The sequence below is a fragment of the Somniosus microcephalus genome, chromosome 9, assembly GCF_052327205.1.
Source record: "Somniosus microcephalus isolate GS21.2 chromosome 9, FLI_Smic_1.0, whole genome shotgun sequence".
Taxonomy (NCBI): Eukaryota; Metazoa; Chordata; class Chondrichthyes; order Squaliformes; family Somniosidae; genus Somniosus; species Somniosus microcephalus.
This window is the reverse complement of record NC_140995.1, coordinates 156,477,652-156,499,341: the sequence shown is the minus strand read 5'-3', so window position 1 is coordinate 156,499,341 and position 21,690 is coordinate 156,477,652. Positions and strand designations below refer to the sequence as shown.

General features: G+C 51.6%; 1 protein-coding gene across 2 annotated transcripts in view; it reads left to right on the top strand.

Annotated features, from left to right (window-relative positions):
- epha7 (eph receptor A7) overlaps positions 1-21,690 on the top strand; it is a 378,611-nt gene that overhangs the window by 319,349 nt on the left and 37,572 nt on the right. For both annotated transcript variants that reach the window (XM_085997415.1, XM_085997413.1), the window contains exon 13: positions 12,893-12,954. In XM_085997415.1, coding sequence (XP_085853541.1) covers positions 12,893-12,954 — 62 coding nt within the window. The remainder of the gene's footprint in view (positions 1-12,892; positions 12,955-21,690) is intronic.

Below are 21,690 nucleotides of genomic sequence, written 5' to 3'. Positions count from 1 at the left end.
CAGTGATGAAGAATCCCCTCTCCCTCTCCCCACAATGTTGCCAGTGATGAAGAATTCCCTCTCCCTTTCCCCACAGTGTTGCCAGTGATGAAGAATCCCCTCTCCCTCTCCCCACAGTGTTGCCAGTGATGAAGAACCCCCTCTCCCTTTCCCCACAGTGTTGCCAGTGAGAAGAATCCCCTCTCCCTCTCCCCACAATGTTGCCAGTGATGAAGAACCCCCTCTCCCTCTCCCCAGTGTTGCCAGTGATGAAGAACCCTCTCTCCCTTTCCCCACAATGTTGCCAGTGATGAAGAACCCCGTCTCCCTTTCCCCACAGTGTTGCCAGTGATGAAGAACCCCCTCTCCCTTTCCCCACAATGTTGCCAGTGATGAAGAATCCCCTCTCCTTTTCCCCACAGTGTTGCCAGTGATGAAGGATCCCCTCTCCCTTTCCCCACAATGTTGCCAGTGATGAAGAATCCCCTCTCCCTCTCCCCACAGTGTTGCCAGTGATGAAGAACCCCCTCTCCCTTTCCCCACAGTGTTGCCAGTGATGAAGGATCCCCTCTCCCTTTCCCCACAATGTTGCCAGTGATGAAGAATCCCCTCTCCCTCTCCCCACAATGTTGCCAGTGATGAAGAATCACCTCTCCCTCTCCCCACAGTGTTGCCAGTGATGAAGAATCCCCTCTCCCCACAGTGTTGCCAGTGATGAAGAATCCCTTCTCCCTTTCCCCACAATGTTGCCAGTGATGAAGAATCCCCTCTCCCTCTCCCTCTCCCCACAGTGTTGCCAGTGATGAAGAACCCCTTCTCCCTTTCCCCACAATGTTGCCAGTGATGAAGAATCCCCTCTCCCTCTCCCTCTCCCCACAATGTTGCCAGTGATGAAGAACCCCTTCTCCCTTTCCCCACAGTGTTGCCAGTGATGAAGAACCCCCTCTCACTTTCCCCACAGTGTTGCCAGTGATGAAGAACCCCCTCTCCCTCTCCCCACAGTGTTGCCAGTGATGAAGAATCCCCTCTCCCTTTCCCCACAGTGTTGCCAGTGATGAAGAATCCCCTCTCCCTTTCCCCACAGTGTTGCCAGTGATGAAGAATCGCCTCTCACTTTCCCCACAGTGTTGCCAGTGATGAAGAACCCCCTCTCCCTCTCCCCACAGTGTTGCCAGTGATGAAGAATCCCCTCTCCCTTTCCCCACAGTGTTGCCAGTGATGAAGAATCCCCTCTCCCTCTCCCCACAGTGTTGCCAGTGATGAAGAACCCCTTCTCCCTTTCCCCACAATGTTGCCAGTGATGAAGAATCCCCTCTCACTTTCCCCACAGTGTTGCCAGTGATGAAGAACCCCCTCTCCCTTTCCCCACAGTGTTGCCAGTGATGAAGAATCCCCTCTCCCTCTCCCCACAGTGTTGCCAGTGATGAAGAATCCCCTCTCCCTCTCCCCACAGTGTTGCCAGTGATGAAGAATCCCCTCTCCCACTCACCACAGTGCTGCCAGTGATGAGGAATCCCCTCTCCCTCTCCCCACAGTGTTGCCAGTGATGAAGAATCCCCTCTCCCTTTCCCCACAGTGTTGCCAGTGATGAAGAACCCTCTCTCCCTCTCCCCACAGTGTTGCCAGTGATGAAGAATCCCCTCTCCCTTTCTCCACAGTGTTGCCAGTGATGAAGAACCCCCTCTCCCTTTCCCCACAGTGTTGCCAGTGATGAAGAATCCCCTCTCCCTTTCCCCACAGTGTTGCCAGTGATGAAGAATCCCCTCTCCCTTTCCCCACAGTGTTGCCAGTGATGAAGAATCCCCTCTCCCTCTCCCCACAATGTTGCCAGTGATGAAGAATCCCCTCTCCCTCTCCCCACAATGTTGCCAGTGATGAAGAATCCCCTCTCCCTTTCCCCACAGTGTTGCCAGTGATGAAGAATCCCCTCTCCCTTTCTCCACAGTGTTGCCAGTGATGAAGAACCCCCTCTCCCTCTCCCCAGTGTTGCCAGTGATGAAGAATCCTCTCTCCCTCTCCCCACAATGTTGCCAGTGATGAAGAATCCCCTCTCCCTCTCCCCACAGTGTTGCCAGTGATGAAGAATCCCCTCTCCCTCTCCCCACAATGTTCCCAGTGATGAAGAATCCCCTCTCCCTCTCCCCACAATGTTGCCAGTGATGAAGACTCCCCTCTCCCTTTCCCCACAGTGTTGCCAGTGATGAAGAATCCCCTCTCCCTTTCCCCACAGTGTTGCCAGTGATGAAGAATCCTCTCTCCCTCTCCCCACAATGTTGCCAGTGATGAAGAACCCCCTCTCCCTCTCCCCACAGTGTTGCCAGTGATGAAGAATCCCCTCTCCCTCTCCCCACAATGTTGCCAGTGATGATGAATCCCCTCTCCCTCTCCCCACAATGTTGCCAGTGATGAAGAATCCCCTCTCCCTTTCCCCACAGTGTTGCCAGTGATGAAGAATCCCCTCTCCCTCTCCCCACAGTGTTGCCAGTGATGAAGAATCCCCTCTCCCTCTCCCCACAATGTTGCCAGTGATGAAGAACCCCCTCTCCCTTTCCCCACAGTGTTGCCAGTGATGAAGAATCCCCTCCCCCTCTCCCCACAGTGTTGCCAGTGATGAAGAATCCCCTCTCCCTCTCCCCACAGTGTTGCCAGTGATGAAGAATCCCCTCTCCCTCTCCCCACGATGTTGCCAGTGATGAAGAATCCCCTCTCCCTCTCCCCACAGTGTTGCCAGTGATGAAGAATCCCCTCTCCCTCTCCCCACAATGTTGCCAGTGATGAAGAATCCCCTCTCCCTTTCTCCACAGTGTTGCCAGTGATGAAGAATCCCCTCTCCCTCTCCCCACAATGTTGCCAGTGATGAAGAATCCCCTCTCCCTCTCCCCACAGTGTTGCCAGTGATGAAGAATCCCCTGTCCCTTTCCCCACAGTGTTGCCAGTGATGAGGAACCCCCTCTCCCTTTCCCCACAGTGTTGCCAGTGATGAAGAATCTCCTCTCCCTTTCCCCACAGTGTTGCCAGTGATGAAGAATCCCCTGTCCCTTTCCCCACAGTGTTGCCAGTGATGAAGAATCCCCTCTCCCTCTCCCCACAGTGTTGCCAGTGATGAAGAATCCCCTGTCCCTTTCCCCACAGTGTTGCCAGTGATGAAGAATCCCCTCTCCCTCTCCCCACAGTGTTGCCAGTGATGAAGAATCCCCTGTCCCTTTCCCCACAGTGTTGCCAGTGATGAAGAACCCCCTCTCCCTTTCCCCACAGTGTTGCCAGTGATGAAGAATCCCCTCTCCCTTTCCCCACAGTGTTCCCAGTGATGAAGAATCCCCTCTCCCTCTCCCCAGTGTTGCCAGTGATGAAGAATCCCCTCTCCCTCTCCCCACAATGTTGCCAGTGATGAAGAACCCCCTCTTCCTCTCCCCACAGTGCTGCCAGAGATGAGGAATCCCCTCTCCCTTTCTCCACAGTGTTGCCAGTGATGAATAATCCCCTCTCCCTCTCCCCACAGTGTTGCCAGTGATGAAGAATCCCCTCTCCCTCTCCCCACAATGGTGCCAGTGATGAAGAATCCTCTCTCCCTTTCCCCACAGTGTTGCCAGTGATGAAGAATCCCCTCTCCCTCTCCCCACAATGTTGCCAGTGATGAAGAATCCTCTCTCCCTTTCCCCACAATGTTGCCAGTGATGAATAATCCCCTCTCCCTCTCCCCACAGTGTTGCCAGTGATGAAGAATCCCCTCTCCCTCTCCCCACAGTGTTGCCAGTGATGAAGAATCCCCTCTCCCTCTCCCCACAGTGTTGCCAGTGATGAAGAATCCCCTCTCCCTCTCCCCACAATGTTGCCAGTGATGAAGAATCCCCTCTCCCTTTCCCCACAATGTTGCCAGTGATGAAGAATCCCCTCTCCCTTTCTCCACAGTGTTGCCATTGATGAAGAATCCCCTCTCCCTCTCCCCACAGTGTTGCCAGTGATGAAGAATCCCCTCTCCCTCTCCCCACAATGTTGCCAGTGATGAAGAACCCCCTCTCCCTTTCCCCACAGTGTTGCCAGTGATGAAGAATCCCCTCTCCCTTTCCCCACAGTGTTGCCAGTGCTGAAGAATCCCCTCTCCCTTTCCCCACAGTGTTGCCAGTGATGAAGAATCCCCTCTCCCTTTCCCCACAGTGTTGCCAGTGATGAAGAATCCCCTCTCCCTTTCTCCACAGTGTTGCCAGTGATGAAGAATCCCCTCTCCCTTTCCCCACAGTGTTGCCAGTGATGAAGAATCCCCTCTCCCTCTCCCCACAGTGTTGCCAGTGATGAAGAATCCCCTCTCCCTCTCCCCACAGTGTTGCCAGTGATGAAGAATCCCCTCTCCCTCTCCCCACAGTGTTGCCAGTGATGAAGAATCCCCTCTCCCTCTCCCCACAGTGTTGCCAGTGATGAAAAATCCCCTCTCCCTTTCCCCACAGTGTTGCCAGTGATGAAGAACCCCCTCTCCCTCTCCCCACAGTGTTGCCAGTGATGAAGAATCCCCTCTCCCTCTCCCCACAGTGTTGCCAGTGATGAAGAATCCCCTCTCCCTTTCCCCACAGTGTTGCCAGTGATGAAGAACCCCCTCTCCCTTTCCCCACAATTTTGTCAGTGATGAAGAACCCCCTCTCCCTTTCCCCGCAGTGTTGCCAGTGATGAAGAATCCCCTCTCCCTTTCCCCACAGTGTTGCCAGTGATGAAGAACCCCCTCTCCCTCTCCCCACAGTGTTGCCAGTGATGAAGAATCCCCTCTCCCTCTCCCCACAGTGTTGCCAGTGATGAAGAATCCCCTCTCCCTTTCCCCACAGTGTTGCCAGTGATGAAGAACCCCCTCTCCCTTTCCCCACAATGTTGCCAGTGATGAAGAACCCCCTCTCCCTTTCCCCACAGTGTTGCCAGTGATGAAGAACCCCCTCTCCCTTTCCCCACAATGTTGCCAGTGATGAAGAACCCCCTCTCCCTCTCCCCACAGTGTTGCCAGTGATGAAGAATCCCCTCTCCCTCTCCCCACAATGTTGCCAGTGATGAAGAATCCCCTCTCCCTCTCCCCACAGTGTTGCCAGTGATGAACAATCCCCTCTCCCTCTCCCCACAGTGTTGCCAGTGATGAAGAATCCCCTCTCCCTCTCCCCACAGTATTGCCAGTGATGAAGAATCCCCTCTCCCTCTCCCCACAATGTTGCCAGTGATGAAGAATCCCCTCTCCCTTTCCCCACAGTGTTGCCAGTGATGAAGAATCCCCTCTCCCTCTCCCCACAGTGTTGCCAGTGATGAAGAATCCCCTCTCCCTCTCCCCACAATGTTGCCAGTGATGAAGAACCCCCTCTCCCTTTCCCCACAGTGTTGCCAGTGATGAAGAATCCCCTCCCCCTCTCCCCACAGTGTAGCCAGTGATGAAGAATCCCCTCTCCCTCTCCCCACAGTGTTGCCAGTGATGAAGAATCCCCTCTCCCTCTCCCCACGATGTTGCCAGTGATGAAGAATCCCCTCTCCCTCTCCCCACAATGTTGCCAGTGATGAAGAATCCCCTCTCCTCTCCCCACAGTGTTGCCAGTGATGAAGGATCCCCTCTCCCTCTCCCCACAGTGTTGCCAGTGATGAAGAACCCCCTCTCCCTCTCCCCACGATGTTGCCAGTGATGAAGAATCCCCTCTCCCTCTCCCACAATGTTGCCAGTGATGAAGAATCCCCTCTCCCTCTCCCACAGTGTTGCCAGTGATGAAGGATCCCCTCTCCTCTCCCCACTGTGTTGCCAGTGATGAAGAATCCCCTCTCCCTCTCCCCACAGTGTTGCCAGTGATGAAGAATCCCCTCTCCCTTTCCCCACAGTGTTGCCAGTGATGAAGAATCCCCTCTCCCTCTCCCCACAGTGTTGCCAGTGATGAAGGATCCCCTCTCCCTCTCCCCACAGTGTTGCCAGTGATGAAGAATCCCCTCTCCCTCTCCCCACAGTGTTGCCAGTGATGAAGAATCCCCTCTCCCTCTCCCCACAGTGTTGCCAGTGATGAAGAATCCCCTCTCCCTCTCCCCACAGTGTTGCCAGTGATGAAGAATCCCCTCTCCCTCTCCCCACAATTTTGCCAGTGATGAAGAATCCCCTCTCCCTTTCTCCACAGTGTTGCCAGTGATGAAGAATCCCCTCTCCCTCTCCACACAGTGTTGCCAGTGATGAAGAATCCCCTCTCCCTCTCCCCACAATGTTGCCAGTGATGAAGAACCCCCTCTCCCTTTCCCCACAGTGTTGCCAGTGATGAAGAATCCCCTCTCCCTTTCCCCACAGTGTTGCCAGTGCTGAAGAATCCCCTCTCCCTTTCCCCACAGTGTTGCCAGTGATGAAGAACCCCCTCTCCCTTTCCCCACAATGTTGCCAGTGATGAAGAACCCCCTCTCCCTCTCCCCACAGTGTTGCCAGTGATGAAGAATCCCTCTCCCTCTCCCCACAGTGTTGCCAGTGATGAAAAATCCCCTCTCCCTTTCCCCACAGTGTTGCCAGTGATGAGGAACCCCCTCTCCCTTTCCCCACAATGTTGCCAGTGATGAAGAACCCCCTCTCCCTTTCCCCACAGTGTTGCCAGTGATGAAGAATCCCCTCTCCCTCTCCCCACAATGTTGCCAGTGATGAAGAATCCCCTCTCCCTTTCCCCACAGTGTTGCCAGTGATGAAGAACCCCCTCTCCCTCTCCCCACAGTGTCGCCAGTGATGAAGAATCCCGTCTCCCTCTCCCCACAATGTTGCCAGTGATGAAGAATCCCCTCTCCCTTTCTCCACAGTGTTGCCAGTGATGAAGAATCCCCTCTCCCTTTCCCACAGTGTTGCCAGTGATGAAGAATCCTCTCTCCTTTCCCCACAATGTTGCCAGTGATGAAGAATCCCCTCTCCCTCTCCCACAGTGTTGCCAGTGATGAAGAATCCCCTCTCCCTCTCCCCACAGTGTAGCCAGTGATGAAGAATCCCCTCTCCCTCTCCCCACAGTGTTGCCAGTGATGAAGAATCCCCTCTCCCTCTCCCCACGATGTTGCCAGTGATGAAGAATCCCCTCTCCCTCTCCCCACAATGTTGCCAGTGATGAAGAATCCCCTCTCCCTCTCCCCACAGTGTTGCCAGTGATGAAGGATCCCCTCTCCCTCTCCCCACAGTGTTGCCAGTGATGAAGAACCCCCTCTCCCTCTCCCACGATGTTGCCAGTGATGAAGAATCCCCTCTCCCTCTCCCCACAATGTTGCCAGTGATGAAGAATCCCCTCTCCCTCTCCCCACAGTGTTGCCAGTGATGAAGGATCCCCTCTCCCTCTCCCCACTGTGTTGCCAGTGATGAAGAATCCCCTCTCCCTCTCCCCACAGTGTTGCCAGTGATGAAGAATCCCCTCTCCCTTTCCCCACAGTGTTGCCAGTGATGAAGAATCCCCTCTCCCTCTCCCACAGTGTTGCCAGTGATGAAGGATCCCCTCTCCCTCTCCCCACAGTGTTGCCAGTGATGAAGAATCCCCTCTCCCTCTCCCCACAGTGTTGCCAGTGATGAAGAATCCCCTCTCCCTCTCCCCACAGTGTTGCCAGTGATGAAGAATCCCCTCTCCCTCTCCCCACAGTGTTGCCAGTGATGAAGAATCCCCTCTCCCTCTCCCCACAATTTTGCCAGTGATGAAGAATCCCCTCTCCCTTTCTCCACAGTGTTGCCAGTGATGAAGAATCCCCTCTCCCTCTCCCCACAGTGTTGCCAGTGATGAAGAATCCCCTCTCCCTCTCCCCACAATGTTGCCAGTGATGAAGAACCCCCTCTCCCTTTCCCCACAGTGTTGCCAGTGATGAAGAATCCCCTCTCCCTTTCCCCACAGTGTTGCCAGTGCTGAAGAATCCCCTCTCCCTTTCCCCACAGTGTTGCCAGTGATGAAGAACCCCCTCTCCCTTTCCCCACAATGTTGCCAGTGATGAAGAACCCCCTCTCCCTCTCCCCACAGTGTTGCCAGTGATGAAGAATCCCCTCTCCCTCTCCCCACAGTGTTGCCAGTGATGAAGAATCCCCTCTCCCTTTCCCCACAGTGTTGCCAGTGATGAGGAACCCCCTCTCCCTTTCCCCACAATGTTGCCAGTGGTGAAGAACCCCCTCTCCCTTTCCCCACAGTGTTGCCAGTGATGAAGAATCCCCTCTCCTCTCCCCACAATGTTGCCAGTGATGAAGAATCCCCTCTCCCTTTCCCCACAGTGTTGCCAGTGATGAAGAACCCCCTCTCCCTCTCCCCACAGTGTCGCCAGTGATGAAGAATCCCGTCTCCCTCTCCCCACAATGTTGCCAGTGATGAAGAATCCCCTCTCCCTTTCTCCACAGTGTTGCCAGTGATGAAGAATCCCCTCTCCCTTTCCCCACAGTGTTGCCAGTGATGAAGAATCCTCTCTCCCTTTCCCCACAATGTTGCCAGTGATGAAGAATCCCCTCTCCCTCTCCCCACAGTGTTGCCAGTGATGAAGAATCCCCTCTCCCTTTCCCCACAGTGTTGCCAGTGATGAAGAATCCCCTCTCCCTTTCCCCACAGTGTTGCCAGTGATGAAGAATCCCCTCTCCCTTTCCCCACAATGTTGCCAGTGATGAAGAAGAAGAATCCCCTCTCCCTCTCCCCACAGTGTTGCCAGCGATGAAGAATCCCCTCTCCCTCTCCCCACAGTGTTGCCAGTGATGAAGAATCCCCTCTCCCTCTCCCCACAGTGTTGCCAGTGATGAAGAATCCCCTCTCCCTCTCCCCACAATTTTGCCAGTGATGAAGAATCCCCTCTCCCTTTCTCCACAGTGTTGCCAGTGATGAAGAATCCCCTCTCCCTCTCCCCACAGTGTTGCCAGTGATGAAGAATCCCCTCTCCCTCTCCCCACAATGTTGCCAGTGATGAAGAACCCCCTCTCCCTTTCCCCACAGTGTTGCCAGTGATGAAGAATCCCCTCTCCCTTTCCCCACAGTGTTGCCAGTGCTGAAGAATCCCCTCTCCCTTTCCCCACAGTGTTGCCAGTGATGAGGAATCCCCTCTCCCTTTCCCCACAGTGTTGCCAGTGATGAAGAATCCCCTCTCCCTTTCCCCACAGTGTTGCCAGTGCTGAAGAATCCCCTCTCCCTTTCCCCACAGTGTTGCCAGTGATGAAGAACCCCCTCTCCCTTTCCCCACAGTGTTGCCAGTGATGAAGAATCCCCTCTCCCTTTCCCCACAGTGTTGCCAGTGCTGAAGAATCCCCTCTCCCTTTCCCCACAATGTTGCCAGTGATGAAGAACCCCCTCTCCCTTTCCCCGCAGTGTTGCCAGTGATGAAGAATCCCCTCTCCCTTTCCCCACAATGTTGCCAGTGATGAAGAATCCCCTCTCCCTTTCCCCACAGTGTTGCCAGTGATGAAGAACCCCCTCTCCCTCTCCCCACAGTGTTGCCAGTGATGAAGAATCCCCTCTCCCTCTCCCCACAGTGTTGCCAGTGATGAAGAATCCCCTCTCCCTTTCCCCACAGTGTCGCCAGTGATGAAGAATCCCGTCTTCCCTCTCCCCACAATGTTGCCAGTGATGAAGAATCCCCTCTCCCTTTCTCCACAGTGTTGCCAGTGATGAAGAATCCCCTCTCCCTTTCCCCACAGTGTTGCCAGTGATGAAGAATCCTCTCTCCCTTTCCCCACAATGTTGCCAGTGATGAAGAATCCCCTCTCCCTCTCCCCACAGTGTTGCCAGTGATGAAGAATCCCCTCTCCCTTTCCCCACAGTGTTGCCAGTGATGAAGAATCCCCTCTCCCTTTCCCCACAGTGTTGCCAGTGATGAAGAATCCCCTCTCCCTTTCCCCACAATGTTGCCAGTGATGAAGAATCCCCTCTCCCTCTCCCCACAATGTTGCCAGTGATGAAGAATCCCCTCTCCCTTTCCCCACAGTGTTGCCAGTGATGAAGAATCCTCTCTCCCTTTCCCCACAATGTTGCCAGTGATGAAGAATCCCCTCTCCCTCTCCCCACAATGTTGCCAGTGATGAAGAATCCCCTCTCCCTCTCCCCACAGTGTTGCCAGTGATGAAGAATCCCCTCTCCCTCTCCCCACAATGTTGCCAGTGATGAAGAATCCCCTCTCCCTCTCCCCACAGTGTTGCCAGTGATGAAGAATCCCCTCTCCCTTTCCCCACAGTGTTGCCAGTGATGAAGAATCCCCTCTCCCTCTCCCCACAGTGTTGCCAGTGATGAAGAATCCCCTCTCCCTCTCCCCACAGTGTTGCCAGTGATGAAGAATCCCCTCTCCCTCTCCCCACAATGTTGCCAGTGATGAAGAACCCCCTCTCCCTTTCCACACAGTGTTGCCAGTGATGAAGAATCCCCTCTCCCTTTCCCCACAATGTTGCCAGTGATGAAGAATCCCCTCTCCCTTTCCCCACAGTGTTGCCAGTGATGAAGAATCCCCTCTCCCTCTCCCCACAGTGTTGCCAGTGATGAAGAACCCCCTCTCCCTCTCCCCACAGTGTTGCCAGTGATGAAGAACCCCCTCTCCCTCTCCCCACAGTGTTGCCAGTGATGAAGAATCCCCTCTCCCTTTCCCCACAGTGTTGCCAGTGATGAAGAACCCCCTCTCCCTCTCCCCACAGTGTTGCCAGTGATGAAGAACTCCCTCTCCCCACAATGTTGCCAGTGATGAAAAATCCCCTCTCCCTTTCCCCACAGTGTTGCCAGTGACGAAGAATCCCCTCTCCCTTTCCCCACAGTGTTGCCAGTGATGAAGAATCCCCTCTCCCTCTCCCCACAGTGTTGCCAGTGATGAAGAATCCCCTCTCCCTCTCCCCACAGTGTTGCCAGTGATGAAGAATCCCCTCTCCCTCTCCCCACAGTGTTGCCAGTGATGAAGAATCCCCTCTCCCTTTCCCCACAGTGTTGCCAGTGACGAAGAATCCCCTCTCCCTCTCCCCACAGTGTTGCCAGTGATGAAGAATCCCCTCTCCCTCTCCCCACAATGTTGCCAGTGATGAAGAATCCCCTCTCCCTCTCCCCACAGTGTTGCCAGTGATGAAGAATCCCCTCTCCCTTTCCCCACAGTGTTGCCAGTGATGAAGAATCCCCTCTCCCTCTCCCCACAGTGTTGCCAGTGATGAAGAATCCCCTCTCCCTCTCCCCACAGTGTTGCCAGTGATGAAGAATCCCCTCTCCCTCTCCCCACAATGTTGCCAGTGATGAAGAACCCCCTCTCCCTTTCCACACAGTGTTGCCAGTGATGAAGAATCCCCTCTCCCTTTCCCCACAATGTTGCCAGTGATGAAGAATCCCCTCTCCCTTTCCCCACAGTGTTGCCAGTGATGAAGAATCCCCTCTCCCTCTCCCCACAGTGTTGCCAGTGATGAAGAACCCCCTCTCCCTCTCCCCACAGTGTTGCCAGTGATGAAGAACCCCCTCTCCCTCTCCCCACAGTGTTGCCAGTGATGAAGAATCCCCTCTCCCTTTCCCCACAGTGTTGCCAGTGATGAAGAACCCCCTCTCCCTCTCCCCACAGTGTTGCCAGTGATGAAGAACTCCCTCTCCCCACAATGTTGCCAGTGATGAAGAATCCCCTCTCCCTTTCCCCACAGTGTTGCCAGTGACGAAGAATCCCCTCTCCCTTTCCCCACAGTGTTGCCAGTGATGAAGAACCCCCTCTCCCTCTCCCCACAATGTTGCCAGTGTTGAAGAATCCCCTCTCCCTTTCCCCACAGTGTTGCCAGTGACGAAGAATCCCCTCTCCCTTTCCCCACAATGTTGCCAGTGATGAAGAATCCCCTCTCCCTCTCCCCACAGTGTTGCCAGTGATGAAGAATCCCCTCTCCCTCTCCCCACAGTGTTGCCAGTGATGAAGAATCCCCTCTCCCTTTCCCCACAGTGTTGCCAGTGATGAAGAATCCCCTCTCCCTTTCACCACAGTGTTGCCAGTGATGAAGAATCCCCTCTCCCTTTCTCCACAGTGTTGCCAGTGATGAAGAATCCCCTCTCCCTTTCCCCACAATGTTGCCAGTGATGAAGAATCCTCTATCCCTCTCCCCACAATGTTGCCAGTGATGAAGAATCCCCTCTCCCTCTCCCCACAGTGTTGCCAGTGATGAAGAACCCCCTCTCCCTTTCCTCACAGTGTTGCCAGTGATGAAGAATCCCCTCTCCCTTTCCCCACAATGTTGCCAGTGATGAAGAATCCCCTCTCCCTTTCCCCACAGTGTTGCCAGTGATGAAGAACCCCCTCTCCCTTTCCTCACAGTGTTGCCAGTGATGAAGAATCCCCTCTCCCTTTCCCCACAATGTTGCCAGTGATGAAGAATCCCCTCTCCCTTTCCCCACAGTGTTGCCAGTGATGAAGAATCCCCTCTCCCTCTCCCCACAGTGTTGCCAGTGATGAAGAACCCCCTCTCCCTTTCCCCACAATGTTGCCAGTGATGTAAAATCCCCTCTCCCTTTCCCCACAGTGCCTGCCTGAATCCCACCATGTCCATATTTATAAATCGGCATCAATACAAAATTAAAACATGGCACTTTTAAGGTCCCACTTCTACCTCCACACCCCCAACCCGAGCAAAGTCTAGGTCGTAGGCGCTTTACAATCAACCCAGTCCAGTGAAATGCACACGAGACTGTGCAGGGCTGCATCAATAGAACTTCTTTTCCTGCTGCTGGGCGGGGGGGGGTGGTGGGGGTTGTTCGATTTGCGTGCCAGAAATACAGGACGTACAGTATCAGTCATATCAGAAACCCTTCTGGCTTCTTGTGTGATTGCATCAATCTATTGCTCGCATCTTTAAGTGCTACTTAATGAACATCCTGGAACTATAGGCAGTTCCAAGCAGCAGCTGCAAGCTGTGCCAAGCACTTTGAAAACTATCAAATATATCAAACGAGAAAGCTTCCGCAACCACCCAGAGGAACTTGTCATTTACAGTAAGCTTGCTTTATTTGTGCAGGTAAACCAATTATGATTGTAATCGAATACATGGAGAATGGAGCACTGGATGCATTCCTCCGGGTAAGTGACAAAACAAACAGAATTTTACACATTGTTGTAAAGATGTATAATGGAAAATGGTCAAAGATTTTGCATCTTTTTCAAGAATATAATAGCTTTTAATCAGAATGGGCTGTCTAGGTTTGTACCAATATTTAAAAACTGTATCAACTAAATTGGTACCATTTTCTATAAGCTTCAGCTGGTTATATTAAAATTTGAATTTAAATGCAGTTCTTATAGACCTGTTCAAAATTTACAAGCCTTTCAGTGGTATCTCTGTGAATTGTTGGATAGAAAATAAGGGGAGGTGAGGGGCTGCAATAGTAACACATCTAGAAATAGCTGATTTCCATTAGTTCAAAGTTTACCAAAATCCATTTTGATATACTTTGTTGTCTTAAACTCTGTTCACATAGGACAGTGAGATGTTCATAAACAGGAGCAGACAAAAATAAAAAAAATTTAATGCCCTGCGGCCTACAACTGAATTGACAAGAATTTTCCTCGTGGCAGCTTTTTATTGGCACAGCAAATGTTGCAAGTCTTTTTTTTGTTAAATTGAAAGATTCTTGGTGCTTCTCCATTTCACTCCCCAAGTTCCTTGGCGCCAGTCACCTCCTCAAAATTAAAAGAAAAATCTCCATGGCAACAAGTGACATAAGCAAATTCTAAGCCATTTCCTGCATTTCTACCTAGTGTTCGAGGGAATGATGGTTATGTCACTGTTGCAATGTTGTATTATTTGTATATCGTTCATAAACATTCATGGACAAGTGACCAGAAAATAAGTCACACAAACAAATTGATGCAAAAAGACAACCATGCAAATGTGTGTTTTATCACTATCATGCTTCTTGTATTTTTTTCAGTAGTTTGCACCCCATATGCCTCATTTTAAAATTAATCGTTCTTTTGAAGATATTGAGCCAACACCAATCTTGTGAGGTATCCTGTCTCAGAGAATCCAGTGGTTGGTGGTAGATTTATACTGCTCAGTGCACAAACAAGCAAAATAGAACATCCAATCTCACTCCTAAATATCATCTTTCCCAGCAATGACTAACTCTATCCCACACTCAAATAGCAGCTCCTCCATCAGTGACAGCTTGTCACAGCCTCAAATAGCAACTTCTCTATCAATGACAATATTTCCCACCCTTAAATAGCAGCTTGTTCATCATGCAGTCATTCTGTCCTATCCTGTAACTCATTTTGTCCTCCCCTCAAATACCAATACCTCCATCAGTCACTCAGCTTGTCCTGTCCTCAAATACCAATACCTCCATCAGTCACTCAGCCTGTCCTGTCCTCAAATACCAATACCTCCATCAGTCACTCAGCCTGTCCTGTCCTCAAATACCAATACCTCCATCAGTCACTCAGCTTGTCCTGTCCTCAAATACCAATACCTCCATCAGTCACTCAGCCTGTCCTCCCCTCAAATACCAATACCTCCATCAGTCACTCAGCCTGTCCTGTCCTCAAATACCAATACCTCCATCAGTCACTCAGCCTATCCTGTCCTCAAATACCAATACCTCCATCAATCACTCCGCCTGTCCTGTCCTCAAATACCAATAACTCCATCAGCCACTCAGCCTATCCTGTCCTCAAATACCAATACTTCCATCAGTCACTCAGCCTGTCCTGTCCTCAAATACCAATACCTCCATCAGTCACTCAGCCTGTCCTGTCCTCAAATACCAATACCTCCATCAGTCACTCAGCCTGTCCTCCCCTCAAACACCAATACCTCCATCAGTCACTCAGCCTGTCCTCCCCTCAAATACCAATACCTCCATCAGTCACTCAGCCTGTCCTGTCCTCAAATACCAATACCTCCATCAGTCACTCAGCCTGTCCTGTCCTCAAATACCAATACCTCCATTAGTCACTCAGCTTGTCCTGTCCTCAAATACCAATACCTCCATCAGTCACTCAGCCTGTCCTCCCCTCAAATACCAACACCTCCATCAGTCACTCAGCCTGTCCTGTCCTCAAATACCAAAAGCTCCATCAGTCACTCAGCCTATCCTGTCCTCAAATACCAATACCTCCATCAGTCACTCAGCCTATCCTGTCCTCAAATACCAATACCTCCATCAGTCATTCAGCCTGTCCTCCCCTCAAATACCAACACCTCCATCAGTCACTCAGCCTGTCCTGTCCTCAAATACCAATACCTCCATCAGTCACTCAGCCTGTCCTCCCCTCAAATACCAATACCTCCATCAGTCACTCAGCTTGTCCTGTCCTCAAATACCAATACCTCCATCAGTCACTGAGCCTGTCCTGTCCTCAAATACCAATACCTCCATCAGTCACTCAGCCTGTCCTGTCCTCAAATACCAATACCTCCATCAGTCACTCAGCCTGTCCTGTCCTCAAATACCAATACCTCCATCAGTGACTCAACTTGTCCTGTCCTCAAATACCAATACCTCCATCAGTCACTCAGCCTGTCCTCCCCTCAAATACCAATACCTCCATCAGTCACTCAGCCTGTCCTGTCCTCAAATACCAATACCTCCATCAGTCACTCAGCCTGTCCTGTCCTCAAATACCAATACCTCCATCAGTCACTCAGCCTATCCTCCCCTCAAATACCAATACCTGGATCAGTCACTCAGCCTCTCCTGTCCTCAAATACCAATACCTCCATCAGTCACTCAGCCTGTCCTGTCCTCAAATACCAATACCTCCGGCAGTCACTCAGCCTGTCCTGTCCTCAAATACCAATACCTCCATCAGTCACTCAGCCTGTCCTCCCCTCAAATACCAATACCTCCATCAGTCACTCAGCCTGTCCTCCCCTCAAATACCAATACCTCCATCAGTCACTCAGCCTGTCCTGTCCTCAAATACCAATACCTCCATCAGTCACTCAGCCTGTCCTGTCCTCAAATACCAATACCTCCATCAGTCACTCAGCCTGTCCTGTCCTCAAACACCAATACCTCCATCAGTCACTCAGCCTGTCCTCCCCTCAAATACCAATACCTCCATCAGTCACTCAGCCTGTCCTGTCCTCAAATACCAATACCTCCATCAGTCACTCAGCCTGTCCTCCCCTCAAATACCAATACCTCCATCAGTCACTCAGCCTGTCCTGTCCTCAAATACCAATACCTCCATCAGTCACTCAGCCTGTCCTCCCCTCAAATACCAATACCTCCATCAGTCACTCAGCCTGTCCTCCCCTCAAATACCAATACCTCCATCAGTCACTCAGCCTGTCCTCCCCTCAAACACCAATACCTCCATCAGTCACTCAGCCTGTCCTGTCCTCAAATACCAATACCTCCATCAGTCACTCAGCCTGTCCTGTCCTCAAATACCAATACCTCCATCAGTCACTCAGCCTGTCCTGTGCTCAAATACCAATACCTCCATCAGTCACTCAGCCTGTCCTCCCCTCAAATACCAATACCTCCATCAGTCACTCAGCCTGTCCTCCCCTCAAATACCAATACCTCCATCAGTCACTCAGCTTGTCCTGTCCTCAAATACCAATACCTCCATCAGTCACTCAGCCTGTCCTCCCCTCAAATACCAATACCTCCATCAGTCACTCAGCCTGTCCTCCCCTCAAATACCAATACCTCCATCAGTCACTCAGCCTGTCCTGTCCTCAAATACCAATACCTCCATCAGTCACTCAGCCTGTCCTGTCCTCAAATACCAATACCTCCATCAGTCACTCAGCCTGTCCTGTCCTCAAACACCAATACCTCCATCAGTCACTCAGCCTGTCCTCCCCTCAAATACCAATACCTCCATCAGTCACTCAGCCTGTCCTGTCCTCAAATACCAATACCTCCATCAGTCACTCAGCCTGTCCTCCCCTCAAATACCAATACCTCCATCAGTCACTCAGCCTGTCCTGTCCTCAAATACCAATACCTCCATCAGTCACTCAGCCTGTCTTCCCCTCAAATACCAATACCTCCATCAGTCACTCAGCCTGTCCTCCCCTCAAATACCAATACCTCCATCAGTCACTCAGCCTGTCCTCCCCTCAAATACCAATACCTCCATCAGTCACTCAGCCTGTCCTGTCCTCAAATACCAACACCTCCATCAGTCACTCAGCCTGTCCTGTCCTCAAATACCAATACCTCCATCAGTCACTCAGCCTGTCCTGTCCTCAAATACCAATACCTCCATCAGTCACTCAGCCTGTCCTCCCCTCAAATACCAATACCTCCATCAGTCACTCAGCCTGTCCTCCCCTCAAATACCAAAACCTCCATCAGTCACTGAGCTTGTCCTGTCCTCAAATACCAATACCTCCATCAGTCACTCAGCCTGTCCTCCCCTCAAATACCAATACCTCCATCAGTAACTCAGCCTGTCCTGTCCTCAAATACCAATACCTCCATCAGTCACTCAGCCTGTCCTGTCCTCAAATACCAATACCTCCATCAGTCACTCAACCTGTCCTCCCCTCAAATACCAATACCTGCATCAGTCACTCAGCCTGTCCTGTCCTCAAATACCAATACCTCCATCAGTCACTCAGCCTATCCTGTCCTCAAACACCAATACCTCCATCAGCCACTCAGCCTGTCCTCCCCTCAAATACCAATACCTCCATCAGTCACTCAGCCTGTCCTGTCCTCAAATACCAATACCTCCATCAGTCACTCAGCCTGTCCTCCCCTCAAATACCAATACCTCCATCAGTCACTCAGCCTGTCCTGTCCTCAAATACCAATACCTCCATCAGTCACTCAGCCTGTCCTCCCCTCAAATACCAATACCTCCATCAGTCACTCAGCCTGTCCTCCCCTCAAATACCAATACCTCCATCAGTCACTCAGCCTGTCCTCCCCTCAAATACCAATACCTCCATCAGTCACTCAGCCTGTCCTGTCCTCAAATACCAATACCTCCATCAGTGACTCAGCCTGTCCTGCCCTCAAATACCAATACCTCCATCAGTCACTCAGCCTGTCCTGTCCTCAAATACCAATACCTCCATCAGTCACTCAGCCTGTCCTCCCCTCAAATACCAATACCTCCATCAGTCACTCAGCCTGTCCTCCCCTCAAATACCAATACCTCCATCAGTCACTCAGCTTGTCCTGTCCTCAAATACCAATACCTCCATCAGTCACTCAGCCTGTCCTCCCCTCAAATACCAATACCTCCATCAGTCACTCAGCCTGTCCTATCCTCAAATACCAATACCTCCATAAGTCACTCAGCCTCTCCTGTCTTCAAATACCAATACCTCCATCAGTCACTCAGCCTGTCCTCCCCTCAAATACCAATACCTCCATCAGTCACTCAGCCTGTCTTCCCCTCAAATACCAATACCTCCATCAGTCACTCAGCCTGTCCTGTCCTCAAATACCAATACCTCCATCAGTCACTCAGCCTGTCCTCCCCTCAAATACCAATACCTCCATCAGTCACTCAGCTTGTCCTGTCCTCAAATACCAATACCTCCATCAGTCACTCAGCCTGTCCTCCCCTCAAATACCAATACCTCCATCAGTAACTCAGCCTGTCCTGTCCTCAAATACCAATACCTCCATCAGTCACTCAGCCTGTCCTGTCCTCAAATACCAATACCTCCATCAGTCACTCAGCCTGTCCTGTCCTCAAATACCAATACCTCCATCAGTCACTCAGCCTGTCCTCCCCTCAAATACCAATACCTCCATCAGTCACTCAGCCTGTCCTGTCCTCAAATACCAATACCTCCATCAGTCACTCAGCCTGTCCTGTCCTCAAATACCAATACCTCCATCAGTCACTCAGCCTGTCCTCCCCTCAAATACCAATACCTCCATCAGTCACTCAGCTTCTCCTGTCCTCAAATACCAATACCTCCATCAGTCACTCAGCCTGTCCTCCCCTCAAATACCAATACCTCCATCAGTCACTCAGCCTGTCCTCCCCTCAAACACCAATACCTCCATCAGTCACTCAGCTTGTCCTGTCCTCAAATACCAATACCTCCATCAGTCACTCAGCCTGTCCTCCCCTCAAATACCAATACCTCCATCAGTCACTCAGCCTGTCCTGTCCTCAAATACCAATACCTCCATCAGTCACTCAGCCTGTCCTGTCCTCAAATACCAATACCTCCATCAGTCACTCAGCCTGTCCTCCCCTCAAATACCAATACCTCGATCAGTCACTCAGCCTCTCCTGTCCTCAAATACCAATACCTCCATCAGTCACTCAGCCTGTCCTGTCCTCAAATACCAATACCTCCGGCAGTCACTCAGCCTGTCCTGTCCTCAAATACCAATACCTCCATCAGTCACTCAGCCTGTCCTCCCCTCAAATACCAATACCTCCATCAGTCACTCAGCCTGTCCTCCTCTCAAATACCAATACCTCCATCAGTCACTCAGCCTGTCCTGTCCTCAAATACCAATACCTCCATCAGTCACTCAGCCTGTCCTCCCCTCAAATACCAATACCTCGATCAGTCACTCAGCCTCTCCTGTCCTCAAATACCAATACCTCCATCAGTCACTCAGCCTGTCCTGTCCTCAAATACCAATACCTCCGGCAGTCACTCAGCCTGTCCTGTCCTCAAATACCAATACCTCCATCAGTCACTCAGCCTGTCCTCCCCTCAAATACCAATACCTCCATCAGTCACTCAGCCTGTCCTCCCCTCAAATACCAATACCTCCATCAGTCACTCAGCCTGTCCTGTCCTCAAATACCAATACCTCCATCAGTCACTCAGCCTGTCCTGTCCTCAAATACCAATACCTCCATCAGTCACTCAGCCTGTCCTGTCCTCAAACACCAATACCTCCATCAGTCACTCAGCCTGTTCTCCCCTCAAATACCAATACCTCCATCAGTCACTCAGCCTGTCCTGTCCTCAAATACCAATACCTCCATCAGTCACTCAGCCTGTCCTCCCCTCAAATACCAATACCTCCATCAGTCACTCAGCCTGTCCTGTCCTCAAATACCAATACCTCCATCAGTCACTCAGCCTGTCCTCCCCTCAAATACCAATACCTCCATCAGTCACTCAGCCTGTCCTCCCCTCAAATACCAATACCTCCACCAGTCACTCAGCCTGTCCTCCCCTCAAACACCAATACCTCCATCAGTCACTCAGCCTGTCCTGTCCTCAAATACCAATACCTCCATCAGTCACTCAGCCTGTCCTGTCCTCAAATACCAATACCTCCATCAGTCACTCAGCCTGTCCTGTGCTCAAATACCAATACCTCCATCAGTCACTCAGCCTGTCCTCCCCTCAAATACCAATACCTCCATCAGTCACTCAGCCTGTCCTCCCCTCAAATACCAATACCTCCATCAGTCACTCAGCTTGTCCTGTCCTCAAATACCAATACCTCCATCAGTCACTCAGCCTGTCCTCCCCTCAAATACCAATACCTCCATCAGTCACTCAGCCTGTCCTCCCCTCAAATACCAATACCTCCATCAGTCACTCAGCCTGTCCTGTCCTCAAATACCAATACCTCCATCAGTCACTCAGCCTGTCCTGTCCTCAAATACCAATACCTCCATCAGTCACTCAGCCTGTCCTGTCCTCAAAAACCAATACCTCCATCAGTCACTCAGCCTGTCCTCCCCTCAAATACCAATACCTCCATCAGTCACTCAGCCTGTCCTTTCCTCAAAAACCAATACCTCCATCAGTCACTCAGCCTGTCCTCCCCTCAAATACCAATACCTCCATCAGTCACTCAGCCTGTCCTGTCCTCAAATACCAATACCTCCATCAGTCACTCAGCCTGTCTTCCCCTCAAATACCAATACCTCCATCAGTCACTCAGCCTGTCCTCCCCTCAAATACCAATACCTCCATCAGTCACTCAGCCTGTCCTCCCCTCAAATACCAATACCTCCATCAGTCACTCAGCCTGTCCTGTCCTCAAATACCAACACCTCCATCAGTCACTCAGCCTGTCCTGTCCTCAAATACCAATACCTCCATCAGTCACTCAGCCTGTCCTGTCCTCAAATACCAATACCTCCATCAGTCACTCAGCCTGTCCTCCCCTCAAATACCAATACCTCCATCAGTCACTCAGCCTGTCCTCCCCTCAAATACCAATACCTCCATCAGTCACTGAGCTTGTCCTGTCCTCAAATACCAATACCTCCATCAGTCACTCAGCCTGTCCTCCCCTCAAATACCAATACCTCCATCAGTAACTCAGCCTGTCCTGTCCTCAAATACCAATACCTCCATCAGTCACTCAGCCTGTCCTGTCCTCAAATACCAATACCTCCATCAGTCACTCAACCTGTCCTCCCCTCAAATACCAATACCTGCATCAGTCACTCAGCCTGTCCTGTCCTCAAATACCAATACCTCCATCAGTCACTCAGCCTATCCTGTCCTCAAACACCAATACCTCCATCAGTCACTCAGCCTGTCCTCCCCTCAAATACCAATACCTCCATCAGTCACTCAGCCTGTCCTGTCCTCAAATACCAATACCTCCATCAGTCCTTCAGCCTGTCCTCCCCTCAAATACCAATACCTCCATCAGTCACTCAGCCTGTCCTGTCCTCAAATACCAATACCTCCATCAGTCACTCAGCCTGTCCTCCCCTCAAATACCAATACCTCCATCAGTCACTCAGCCTGTCCTCCCCTCAAATACCAATACCTCCATCAGTCACTCAGCCTGTCCTCCCCTCAAATACCAATACCTCCATCAATCACTCAGCCTGTCCTGTCCTCAAATACCAATACCTCCATCAGTGACTCAGCCTGTCCTGCCCTCAAAT